The sequence below is a fragment of the Tyto alba genome, unplaced genomic scaffold (genome assembly GCF_018691265.1).
Source record: "Tyto alba isolate M040663 unplaced genomic scaffold, T.alba_DEE_v4.0 Super-Scaffold_1000006, whole genome shotgun sequence".
Classification (NCBI taxonomy): domain Eukaryota; kingdom Metazoa; phylum Chordata; class Aves; order Strigiformes; family Tytonidae; genus Tyto; species Tyto alba.
The window spans coordinates 32,464,095-32,477,934 of NW_024881272.1; the positions used below are offsets into that span (position 1 = coordinate 32,464,095).

A 13,840-nucleotide genomic window follows, 5' to 3' on the forward strand; every position below is an offset into this window, starting at 1 on the left:
GCGATAGGTGCTGTGCAGCAGGCCAGAAGTGCAAGCAATGTGCGTTTGAAGCTATTTCAAATTTCCTGGAGGCCGCAGATGGAAATCAGTATTTTCTAATGTTCTTATACTGTTAACATATCCTAGCTTCCCAGAGAGCTATGGTAGGCAAGCCTCAGCAGAGCAGGAGCATGACTGTTTTCCTCTTGGGAGGTGCAGCGTGAGCGAGCCTGGCGGCTGTGATAACTGAGCCTTATCTCCGGGCTGCTCGGTGCCATCACCACCAAGTGGGCTGGGAAACTCTGAGGACTGCAGTATTTTGGCCTTAGATGACCTAAACTGCATGGTACAATATCACATACCGCAATATTATACAGTAGAGCATTTTTTACAGGACTTTTCTCACTTATCTTTTGAACAGCTTAAAAACGGGGTCTACAGCAGCTGTCTTTTGAGGCTACCTCACATTTTAAGGATGTCATTAGTTCAAAATGCCTTCAGTTGGTCCTTTTTTAGGCCCAGACATCGACCCTGATGTGATATATTTTTGCATATCACTACTTGTATCCTCATAGCGGATTTTATCAAAAGAAAAATGTTTTTGTTGCTCTTTGTATTTAATAACTAGTGGTGGTATGATGCTCCAACCGCTAGCCCATTTGGTGTGGCTTCTATCTAGAGGAAACCACCAGTTTATCAGTCCCAGGGCAAGAAACACATGGGCAGCTTTTGCCAGTCCGTTCCTCCCAAGCCAGTAAGGCTGTGGGATCATCAGCTGGTGCAGGGGCTCTCTGAGCTCAGCATCAGTGCTCCACTGCAGTGACTGATTGCAAGATCACAGCACCCAGAGGAGGTCACTTCTGAGGAAACCCAAGCGCTCTGATGAGGGTTAATGCATCATTTGAAAGGCAAATGAGTGGAAGTATTGTGTGCAGGGGAGGGCAGATTCCCTTATAATCAGCAATTATTAGCATCAGGATGCTCTGCTTACCACACTCTACTAAATCTACTTTCTAAAGTGTTAAAGATCTCAGATAAACGTTGGTATGAATAGACTCATCATGTCCTTGTCATCTAATTTAAAAAGCAAAACATAAAGTATCTCATCCTCAGAGAACTTAAATGTTGTATAAAGAAACTGCAGCTTTAGAATAAAGCTTTGGGCCTGAAATAAGGAAAAAAAAATTGTTGGCAAGAACTCCATTTGTTCAAAATATTGACATGAGATGGCGCAAGCATTGGAGATGCTTCCTGATGTTACAGACTGCAGTTACCCTGGTTTTCAGCCAGGGCTAAATGTCACTTTTCTCTCTGCTGTTGTTTTTTGGTTGTGATGATTCCTTGATTATAGGATGAAAAAATTAACGGTAACTCTAAATATCAACTGCTCACAGGAACAAAATGAAATGGTAATTGAAGTGGATTGTGGAGACTCTCATTATATCCTTCTTAGTTAAAAATCACTAGCAGACATTTTTACTTTCTGCTGTAGAAAGTGTGATGTGAGGGACAGGTGGGATTTAAGGAAAGCATTGGAGGAGAAGGAAAGTTTTCTTGTGTGAGCTGAGAAGCTGCTGCAAGTGTCTTTATGGCACGAGAGGAGCAAAATGGAATGGGAGCCTGACCTGAAAGGAGCAGTTAGCAGAGAAGAAAATTGGAGATCCCAAATAATAGCCTCGATCCTTCACCAAAAAAAAAAAAAAGACAAAAAAACCAGCAGCAGTCTTCAAGTCAGGGTAAGAATATTGAAGAATATTGTCTCAGTTTAGTGCACGCTTGTTTTTCACTGGAGCTTGGGTGACTTGTATGGGGCTTATTTATTTATTGTGGAGAGGAAGGGGAGAGATACAGCTATGGGGCTCTTATTTATTTATTTATTAATTTATTATTTTCTTCCTTGTAGTCTTGGGCATGGGGTGGGAGCATTAACTGAAGCGTGCAAAATAACAGAAAGGCAGGGGTTTATTTTTCTCTGAAAATCATCACATGGGTTTTGGTGAATGACTTCTAAATGGCGTAGGTGAAGCAAAGTGTTACCAAAGGGATGGTGCGGCTGTCAAAGGGAGACTGTAGAGGGTGCTGAGTTTCTGGATCAGTTGGGGAATCCATAGCTGCCCCATCCCACTGCAGGGACGCTCCCTGCCCACAGGTTTGGCGATAACAGCCTTTACAAAGATGTGAACCCCAGCGGACTCTGTCCTCTCCCCTTGCCGCCCAAAGGAGAGGCACTGGTCATAACATGACCTCTGTTTAGATTTGCCAGTTTTGAATGCAACTGCCCTGTTTTTCTCATGCATGCTGGTCACTGAGAGAATTGGAATGATTTTATGGAATTTATGAAAGCATTACAGAAATTCTTTTCTCTCTGTTTTTCAGTTTAAAGCTTATAAAAACAGACGAGTTCATCGCTTTTGAGATAAGGTTTGAAGAACTGTCTGCCTCCTTGGAGCTGAATAGAGGGCTAGTGGGAAGATTAAAACAATAAGCTTATTATATTATTAGTAGTGGGAGAATTGTAAACCCCATTTGTTCAATTATGGTCTCTTCAATATGCTTATTTAGGTTCTTGTAAATTGTAATCAGTAAATTAGACGTGCTGCCCTCACAGCTCTAGGGTTAGCTTTCAAGGGACTTCCTACATTTTTTTTTTTGTTTAATGTTTATAGTGAAATCAAGAAGGGAATTAGTTGTTTGATATGCAAGGTTGGCTCTGTGTAGTGAATGCTGGCTGCATTCTGATATCTATCATTACTAAATGAAAAACAGTGGTTGTGATGCTGCAGCACTACTGTCTGCGCAGAGTAATCTCAGAGAAGGCTGACTGTAACCATGTTATGTGCTATGTGGTAAAAATAGTAGCTAAAACCATTAAAATGAACACAGACAGATAAATGAAACCATTGTAAAGTCTCCAAAAGCCAGCATGTGTTGCTAATAGTTATCTGAGGTAACGTAAGAGGGATGTAAAATCATCAGTATCGCCTTCTATATACAAATATCATGTCATCTCTTTTTGTGGCATTTTTACCCCTTTCTTTTCCCTGTATTTTGCCTTGACAGTTTAATATTGAGCATTTGGTACTAAAACCAATCACCTAGCTGAGTCATACAGTGCTTTTTCTTTCCTCCTTTTACCTTTCTAGATGGACTCTAATTTGCATCACGCAGAGACACCATTTTCAAAAGAAACACCTCTTCCCTTTCAGCTCATTTAACTGGAGATTTCAGCAGGTTTGGGAAACAGGCTCCTCAGTCCTTTGCAAGTGCTTTATATATCTTTGTAATTTAAAGAGCCTTTTGCCTTCCTGAGAAGTGGTGTCTGCTTTTTCCGTGCAGATAAATTGTGTATTTGTTGCGATACTAGATCACGCAAACTCCAATATCCTGACCATATTGTCCCCATTTATTTCTTTTATCTCTCTGTTTAATATAATACAAATAGCGGCTGAAGCAGGGAAACATATGCAGCAGCATAATAGTATATTGTTTGAAAGCAGTTGCCTTCCATTTCCAGGGTTTCTATTTGAAATGTAATTGTCTGCTAATATAACTGGGCTATATTATTGCAGGAGTGATCACTAAAGCATATACTTGTGCTTTGACTTCATGTTACATCTGTATAGTATTTTTAAAAGAAACTGGATGCAACCTTAGCTAGTTAAATATTGTTGGTGAGATATGTTTGCAGAAGTTGTGATAGGCATATTGTCGCCGAATGTGGAAACAACTCCATGTAGTGCCAAAACAAGAAACGCCATGTCCCATGTGTAATGCAGCAACAACAGAATTACAATTGCCTTGTGTAAAGTATCTAGTAATGAAGGCAGATAATGGAATTCTTTGCAAAAGCAGATGCTAACTGGTTCCCCAATGCTAGGCAGAGAACTGAAAAGTGATACCAGCTGGAGGGGAGAACAAACCAGCTGAAAAAGGCATTAAAAAGGAGATGCCTTAGATGCACGTTTGTTTAAGCAGTAAATACTTGTTTAAAATAATCTTATGAGATTCTTATTAAGAGGCAAACAGAGAATACGATTACAGTGTTATAGGAAGTCAGCTGGAGGCCCAAAGGATATTTGTATGCAGATTGGATGAGTAATGCAAGGACACCGCTGGGAATAGCGCGTTATCATTTGCACTGCAAGGCTGGCTGGTGAGGCCAGCCCTTGGAAGGGTTTAATTGCAGGAGGTGGGGCTTGTGAGAGCCAGAACCTTCTGTTGTTCAGGGAGGAGACAGCATGCCCTGCAAAGGGAGGCTTGATTTTAAAATCAGGGGTATCTGCTTGTCCCTGCGTGTATGAACGTGTACAAGCGTGCTTGGGTCGTAACTGTGCTCTCCTGCCGGGCTGGAGGCGGCGCTCAGCACGTAGTGTCTTTGTACTTTCCTCCGTAGTGTCCCACTATTTTACCACTACCATCACCTCAGCCATTTCAAATAGTTGCTTTGTAAACGAATGTGGTAATTTAATGAAGGACTTGGTCCACACACGAGTTTTGTTTTGTTGTAAGTATGGATTTTTTTTTTTTTAAACAAAAACATGCAGCGGCGAATACCCTTTTAAAAACAAAATAAAACAAAAACCTCTTAACAAAAAAAATGACTTGATGACCCCTGGAGTTGATCTCTGGTTTTTGCCCAGATAAATTTTCCTTTACCCAAAGAATTGTTCCCACAGTGATGAATTACTGGCACAGCTGGAGTGCTGATCTGGGCATCAACTCACCAGGTTTCCAGTCCTGGCCCAATGCAGGCAGACCAGAAACTTCAGTGGGGCTTTGTTTTATCCCAGGTAATTGCCCCAACTACTAATTTTTGGAGGACTAAACCAAACTTTTAGTTTCAGCCCAACATGGAACAGGAATATATGTTTACTTCTGAACAGCTAACATTTTTTCCATGTAAGAAAACTCATTTGGGGCTGCTCGAGCAAGAGGAAACGCTGCAGAGTTTGCAGTTACTGGTAGTATCAGAAGCCACTTGTCTGCAGGTAGAGGCTGGAGTGATGTGTCCCTGTGCAGTGTCACAGAGCTGCTCCTGCGTCAGGCTCGTGTTGGGGAATTTCAAGGAGTTTTACTGACAAGCAAGAAATGAGTTTTGCAGCAGTCTCTGGAGATTTGCAGCTTCAGCTGTACGACGTTTAAGCGTGTGTGTTCTCCTTGCTCCTTCACCTCTTTTCTGTGCGTCCAACTCTGAATTGCTGAAAACATGCTTTAGCTGTGTGCTTTGCTCCTGGCAAATGAAAGTGTGATGCGTTGCCCATGTAAAACAAGCAATGGAAGGAAGTGTAGCAGAGCAATGATCAGTCAACAGCATCCCTCCAGAGCACTGATTCTTTGCTTTATCAACAGAAGTGCAATCACTAAGAAATCCCTTTTCTGCTGATGACTTGTTCTTAATATTCTTACAGCTGGGATACGCTGCAGCCACTTGCTGTGCTGTGATGAGTTGTTTGTCTAATTGTGGTGGGCAGAAAATGTCTTGGTGCTCCTCAGGTCTGGACTTCACTTAATGAGAAAAAAGTGTTGAACCTCAGTGGTGTGAATAAAACACGTGTGGCTGCATATGTGCTTGTATCTGCTGTGCTTTCAGAAGCACCATTTTTGAGACCTTTCCTCACTTGCTGTTTTTCGGCAGGAGGTATCCTGCATACTAAGCAGAAGAAAAACAATTTCCAAATTCAAGTAGCAAATCACACTTCTAATTCCATTTTGACAGCATTAGTTAAGAAATATATTCAAGAACTGTGCAGCTACATGGATTACCATTTAATGCAGTTATATGAATTTTTGGCATATAATTGATAGTAACAAGTGAGGTTCCTAATTTTTCTGATATTCTGATTTTGTGCAGACCTCTGAGGGGCTTTACAGCTTTCCAGGGATAACACCTCGCCCTTAATATACATTCCTAGGATTTTAGCCTCAGGCTCTAGGCCACTGGGGATTTTGAGCATAGCAGGAAAATGCCAGCCTGTAAATACAGCGATGGGAGAGCTGGTTCTTGTCCGTGTTGCTCCGAGTGTAGGTAATGCTGTTGGATGCATCTGGGGTTGGAGATGGGAGACTGCTCCCACTGTCCCAGCGATCGCTACCACAGCACGAGGGGCTGCTGCAGCTGGTAGAAGTGCTGAGGAAGGACCCTCGAAGAGGAGAGCCACTGGGGTGGACCCAAGGTTGGCTAAATCACCCTGGCAGCAGGCACAGAGGCTGTGGAAGGAACACCTCTACTTCATTGTCTTTCTTCTCAGCAGTTTTTGTTCACTTTTAGTTGCTTCCCTCTCACCTTCCCCAGCTCTTTCCCCTCTTAGTTGTTGTCATGGGAACATTCACTATAGTGGTTAAATCATACTATTAAAATATGCTTTCCCAGTGGAATGGTAATAGCAAATATTGATCTAGCTGCTGCTGCTGACTCAGGGATATAGTTGAACATACAATATCTCTTATTTCTTCTCTTAATGCATAATGCAGCAATTTCTTTCACCTTGGGCTCTGTACTAAAGGTGACATCCAGCCACAGCAAAATAATTTGACTTGCTTTTTTTAATATGTGACCCAGCTGAAGCATTGGATGCAGGTGGTGTTATAAAGCTGGCTTTAAAATCTGTAAAGGACAGTAAGACAGGAAAAAAAAAAAAAAAAAAATCACCCTTGCTGTGATTGACCCTTGCAAGCAATAGTTACAGATGTTTGTATGCCAGTGAAAAGACATTCAGATTAAACTGTCAGCATCCACAGACACGCTCCAAATAACTTTGTAAGAATATTGCGCTCTGTCACAGAAATGGTTGAAATGTAGATAAAAGATAAATAACTACCCTGATATCAAGTGAGGCTGCATTTAAAAATGTAATCATTCATATGCATTGTCACTGACATCTGCTTTGAGTAATCACCAGCGCAGTAGCACATAATGTTAAGCAGAGCATGGTAAGCATATTACTGAGTCACCAGAAAGAAGCAAAAGTAAAAGATTCTACCTTGAGATGTGAGTTTGCAGTAATTTGCTGCGCAAGCATTTCAGTTTCCCACAGTGGTTAATTAACCAGCTCTAATTTTACGGGAGTTTCCTGAAATTGATAGTTTTTGTAAGGTAAGATTGAGGTGCCTCTGAAATTCCCTTGTTTACCATCCTTTCAAAAAATTTTGGTTTAGAACCAGCCTGTTGTACAAATAATTAAAGTAGTGCAGTTTTAATGTAATCAGTATTTGCAGCTGATGCTGCATTTTGCTGTGTGAGTGATACAAGCACAGCAAATGACATTTTAGAGTCTGTGCTGGGAAGACCTCTGTTAACAATAATTGCTGAGGAGCCATCAATTTCTAGCATGTTTCTGTATGTTCTTGAACATCTGAATGTAAGTTATTTTATGTTATAACTCACTTTATGTTTATTGATCTTTCTAGAAAAAATCAGGCAAAGATATGCAGATCTACCAGGAGAGTTGCACATTATTGAGCTTGAGAAAGACAAAAATGGGCTTGGACTGAGTCTTGCTGGCAACAAGGACCGCTCTCGTATGAGCATCTTTGTAGTTGGTATCAATCCAGATGGACCTGCAGGACGAGATGGAAGGATGCATATTGGTGATGAACTTCTGGAGGTAAGTGTTTCCTTTAACTACTAAGCAGGGCTCATATGGAGAGAGGGAGAGGCATATGTGGAGCTATCATTTGAACCTTAAATAAAGCCTGCAAATGGAATTAGGTGGCTGAGGCAAGGAGCTGCACTGATTTATGCCAACTGAGAACTTGGCCTTTGGCAGGTAAATGTGTTTTCAGTGAAACAAAAATCATTGGCCTGTGAAAACTAATGTCTTGTCAGTGAAGTCTGTGCTCTCAGCATGTTCACAAGCTATGCTTAGGGGGAGGGACTGTTGAAAGGCAGGAAGGGGACAGTAAATCTATCCTTGTAGTGCATATGTGGTTTCACAGGGAAATTCACACCTTACATTAAAAAAAACAAAACCCCCTCAAAGTTACCATATGTGTTTTTACAGATGACAGGGATATTCCCCATCCTGAAAATAAATTTCATGCTGTAATCTGTTTTGATCCGTTGTAACTTAAAATACTTATTTTCTTTAGTCGTGTCTGGCACAAGTTCACCCACAAGGCAAGAGAGCTCGTTAGCAAGTAGAATATTTTGTCTTTGCTTTTTCTCCTATCTCGTTGCTTCACCTTCAGATTGAAAACGCAGATTTCTTACACTTCATCTGATTTTTGGCTGTTGCAAAATGACACTTTACTTCAGTACCTGCAGTGGTTCCCCGCATCATGTTTGCTTCAGCAGTTTAAAAAAATGAGCCATCCCTGGGGATCTTTCATTTAGAGAGAAGCTCTCACTGAAGAGCAGGTATATGCTGACCTACTGCTCTCCATGGGTGGTGATCTTTCTGATCTTTCAGCAACCCTCTGTGCCATCAGAGAACCACCTATTTTCTCACGTTTGTTGACTTGAGAAGGAGTAATTTGCCTGGGGATACCTTGGGAGTAATCAGAATTGTCTAAGCATTTGTCATTGTCTAACAGTTTTGTAATTATGGGGTTTCAATACACATAGTACAAGAAAGACTTGTTTTGCTATAATAATAACACCATCTGAAGTTTATTATTTTATTTTTAAGTGTGATAAATGGTATCAAGGTCTATACCATACTGGACTAGGGTAGGAAAATTACTTTCTCCTTTAAATGTATGTTCTTTCTGAACCTGGCACCAAATTCTAATGGTAAAAAAATTAAACTTGTCAAATTTGGGGTGTGTACCAGTGGAAAGGACTCATGGTACTGTTTTCCTCTGTGTGTAGCTTAGACCAGGTAGTTCCTGGTAGAGGAAAGGTAGAGCCTTTTGTATCAATACTTTCCCACAGAGAAGGATCCTCTGAAATTTTCTTACATCTCGTGAGTTATTCCTTGCAGTGTTTGTTTGATCTAGTGTTAAGTATCAATAGCAGTACTTGAAAGATGCACCATCTGTGATAAATCACTTATACCTCAAGGCTTGGGATTTGCATTCATGAGCCATGTTATAAGTAGTATTTTCCAAAGTGGTGGTGTTTCCCTACCTAGTTCCTTTCCCTGTCAAGTTGGAGATTTTTTTTTTCTTTTTTTTCCCCAGTGGAAGGAAAGCGATGTCCACCATCTCAAAAATGCCAAACTTCAAATAAACTGAAGTTCAAAGAGTCTTTAGTAACTACCTCTCTTGTTTACCTTTGCAATCAAATTAAAGGTGTGTCACCAGTGGGCAGAAGTGCGATTACATTATATGAAAGGATGTGGTGATCTCATTCTGGTCCCCAGTGAGTATGTATCCAGTGTCAAAACATCCTGTATTACAAAGGAATGGGTTGTGCATTAGTCATATACAGACGTCTCATGTTCACACCACTGGTCAATTATTCACAGCTCTGTTTTTTTGTCTTTTAAAAGCATTTCAGTGTTGTGTGAATAGCGTTGAAATTAAACTAATGGGCATTTACACGGGCAAGTTTTATTTTCAATAACTGTTAGGTCCAGTAACTATTTCAGTAACTATTAGGAATCCTCATACCCAAGAAATGTATATACGGGTCACTGAGGCAGGAATAGCACAGAATGGTTGGGCCTGGAAGGGACCTCCAAAGGTCATCTGGCCTCCAACCCGCTTGTGTAAGCAGAGCCACCTCAAGCCAGTTGCCCAGGACTGTATCCAGATGGCTTTTGAATATCTCTGATACAATTTCATGCTACTTCCATGCCAGTGATGCAGAGGTCAGGGTGATCAACATGCTTTACTTGTAGTGTATTTTACAACAAAATACGTTAAAAAGAGCATTAACAGCAAACTCAGGTGTTCAGAAGTGAGGAAGTGACAGAATCCAGATTTTTTTGTGGTGGGTTTTTTTTTTTTTTTTTTGTCCAGTGAAGGACATAAAATTAAAGACTGTAAGTAGGGTTTTTGGTCACAAAAGCATTTTCTCTCTCCCATGATGTCCTTCCCTCATTCAAAGACCTGGATGGACAACGTTTACTGATGAAGAAACTTAACTTCTCTTCCTTTGGGTAGTGCTTCACTGCATAGAATCATAGAATGGGGTGGGTTGGAAGGGTCCTTAAAGATCATCCAGTCTCAACCCCCCTGCCACAGGCAGGGACACCTTCCACTAGATCAGGTTGCTCAAAGCCCCGTCCAGCCTGGCCTTGAATGTAGGTATTGAATTGCTCTACCTGCAGACTGAGCTGCTGGCCATTGCCCCCTGGTCAAATATTTAGTTATTGATAGAAAAAAAAAAAAAAAGCTACTGGAATTTGCAGCCACTTCCATTCATCAGCATTTGAGGTCATTTCCCCCAGTATTCTTATCTGGTCATCAGCAAATAGAGCACTCTCAGCCCTCATTTAACTGCATGTTTCAAGTATATTTGCATCTGCATCTCTGATTACACGTTAGTTTTGACTACTAGAGCATATCGTCAAGAGAAAGGATTCACATCCTGGGAAGCCTCTAGCATTTCTGCACTGTCCTGGGCTGCCCTAGTGAATCCTGTTGGTTAGTCTTGCTCCATTAAAACAGTGGATACTACTGCAGTGTGTGCAGATTATTCCCCGTGGCTGTTGATGGGGGTCAGGTTAATGGAATGGAGAGAGAGAGAGATAGATATTACCTCTTAATTTTTCTTTTGAATTGGAGTTTGATTGCTTTCAATTGGAGGATGTGGGATGCTGCCAGACTGCCTCAGCTCCTTATTCATAAAATCTTTTGTCACTGAATTAATGAAATATCATTTTACTTTTAGCTTCTGCAAACAACAGTAGTCTTTTGAGGGCATGATCGTGGCTTTATTTCAAAGACAATCCAACCTATACATTGAGTGAAATGCAGGTCACATACAATTTTTTAATGTAATCATTATTTTTTTAATACATCTTCTGTGATGTATTTTGGATGGATGTGTTGCTGGAGAAAACAGCTTTTTGAGGGAGAAGGTCCTTTCATCCTACTTCTATATGTGGAGGAAAATTGCTTGGGTCAGAATTTGATCCCTATCCAAAAGAATCTAGTTTTTACATGATACGAGTTCTGCTTTTCGGTTCTTTTTCCAAGCAAAGAAACCATCTGTGGTGCTCCTGCCTTGCACTCCTTGCTGTTTTAGTGCAGGTGTCTGCGCTGCTTCGTATCTTATTAGTTTGGGCTTAGTCCTGGGGCTGATTGCGCCCAGCATGGCCCGCAGCACATTCACGTGGTGCCGTACCTGTGCTGTTAAGCCCTGCTGCTCATGAACTCTGCGTGGGTCTGTCCTCTTGGTAGGTTTTATTCACACTGAATAATCCACCCTGTTATTATTACTATTATCATCTCTCCATAAGAGAGTCAACTGCGTTCTATTAATAAACCAAGCGTTTCAGAGCCCTGTTACGCTAAATTACTGATGTTGGGATTTTCTGCCATCTTCCTCTCCCTGCTTATCTTGTTGAAAATGGGGCAGGGGGTGGAAAGAAACTGCTTGTTTGGATGTTTTGCTCTGGGAGGCCACAGTGCTTCTTGAAAGAGTTACAGCTGGCCTTTGTAGTCAGGAATCGCTGTACAAGTTTGCCTGTTGTCCGTTCTGGGCTGTTGCACGAGAGGCAATTATATTTTTCTTCTTTTTTTATGCCATTTTTGTCATAGCTCAAAGCTAGAGGGCTTTTCTGCTGAATGTATTTTTATTGCTATTTTATTTTAAGATTCTTATATAAATGCAAGTGACGCTGTAATGATATAATAAACGCATCAGGATTTTGCCCAAGTAAATGAACTACCCCAGCCAAATTCACGATGCCACTTCTGTTTTGGAATGTGGGAAACTGGTGTTTTAGTCTCAGTTTATTTGTTGTGGGTTTGTTATGTTTTTCCTGTGTCAACACAGTTACTTTGGATTAGGCAAGTAGCACTGTCCCTTAAGAGGGACAGTAACTTAAACGTACCAAGACGGTGAGGTTTTCCCAGGAGAAAGGGTCATCTTGAGTGATTAACTCTAGTGGTGCTTTTTTGTTTCTTTTATTCCTATTTAAACACAATAGTCACAGCTTCTGTGCTTCTCAGATTCATTTACTGAAGGAAACAGTGAAGGATAGTGTCGTTTTGGGCCCTTCACAGGGTGCAAATACTTTTTTCATGTACTTGTATACAGGTCACCAATTAGGGTTGGTGTTGGGTGGGGAGAGTTAAAGCTGCAAATAAAGTAAAGCTGTAGTGGGAAGGCTGGTTGTGCGCCAGGGCACAGGCAATCTGCTCTTTTTGGTCGTCCTGTCCCTCTTTCCACGCTCTCTAGGCGGGGAGCTGCAGGGGACAGCAGCCGGCCGAGCCAGCGCCGAAGCTCAACAGCAATGCAGGGCAGGAGATTTTCAGTCTTTAAGGAGTTTATGGTCTGTTGATCACTTTAGATGATGCACATGTTTAGCCATGTGCCAGGCAAGAAAATTGGTGAGGAAAGAACTACTCACATTCTAGTTAATTATTTTTTCTTTTCAGTGTTTTCCTCATGCTTTTTTATTTTGGGGGTTTCGTGTATTTTATGGAGTTTCAGTCTATATAATTTGACTGATCAGAAAGTTTTTGAAACTTCCCATTGTTTCAGAGTCCAGTTGTATCTCAAAATGCTACAATTCCTGTGGTTAGAAGGAACCTAATACATTGGTACTAAGAAATAATTTTTATAGAAGGCTATGCCAGTTCTTTTGCTAGCTTTGGGATATCATTTAACTTGATTTTCATAAAAATCAGATGATACTAATTTTACGGATTTCCATTACTGCCACATAGTAAAAGCAGCACACCATTATTTTTTTTAAATATCCATATCTAATGTTTTTCTTCTGCAAATTCAAGTTTAAGAAGCAAACAATCCTTTAAATTTTTTTCTCTTAATTTAAGAGTTCAGATTTCATTGAGTTTGAACTTTCTGCTACTTCAGTGTATGAAAATGTAAACCAAAACTTTTGTAGGTGAAGGCAACAGTACATTTGGGATATGTGATAAAATCTGCCATAAAGCAGTGTAGGGTTATATTAAAGATTGAATTTAAGTATGCTGGCCTGACCTCATACCTGTAGCATGTTTTTATCTTTCTCTGTTCTCTGCTGTCTTTCCAAGAATTTATGTAAAGAGACATTTAACAAAGGGTTGAGGTTGATTTAGATCAGTTTATTTCTTTTGCTTAGTCAAAGCTTTGTTTTTCTTTTCTAATCTCTAATGAAAAAAGTAAAGCACAGATTTATAGGTTTTGACTCCCCGAGTACTATTTGGTTAATCTGACGTGTTACTTTATTTAATTTGAAAGATTTAAAATGGTGTTACTTATGAAAAAATAGATGTTCTTTTTTTTGTTTTATATAAGTAGGCTTTTGTGCTTTGCTCATCCCTATGGTATCTGAAGCTAACGGAATGTTAATTTACTTTGCAAAAGAAAGTGACCTTTTTTTTTTAAAAAAAAAAAAAAAAAAAAAGAAGAAAAATTAATACTTGGCTGTAATAACTATGTGGAACAGTCCAAAACCTTGTGGAGATATATTACTTTGATTATCCTTTCATTTCGGTGTAATTAAATAATTATAACTTACAGACCTAGCTCAGAGCTAATTAAATTTTGGACTGATACATCTAGTGAATAGGATTAATTTAGCCACAGTAAAGACTATAAATTTTAATCCAAGAAGTCTGCTGTTTAGAAAAATTGGTGATAATTTAACTAAATCCAAACAATTTGTAAAGCATACAGTATTCCCAGTGAATAATTTATTTTTGAACTTCAAGAAATTAAGTCAACAAACTTGCTGAAAGTTTCCCGTCCAGCTTGAAGCCAGAATGCAACCGAGCATTCATGTTTGCCACCGGATTTTTA

General features: G+C 40.2%; 1 protein-coding gene across 4 annotated transcripts in view; it reads left to right on the forward strand.

Annotated features, from left to right (window-relative positions):
- Positions 1-13,840, forward strand: part of PATJ (PATJ crumbs cell polarity complex component) — a 154,955-nt gene that overhangs the window by 84,608 nt on the left and 56,507 nt on the right. For all 4 annotated transcript variants that reach the window (XM_042806676.1, XM_042806695.1, XM_042806687.1 and 1 more), the window contains exon 28: positions 7,387-7,583. In XM_042806676.1, coding sequence (XP_042662610.1) covers positions 7,387-7,583 — 197 coding nt within the window. The remainder of the gene's footprint in view (positions 1-7,386; positions 7,584-13,840) is intronic.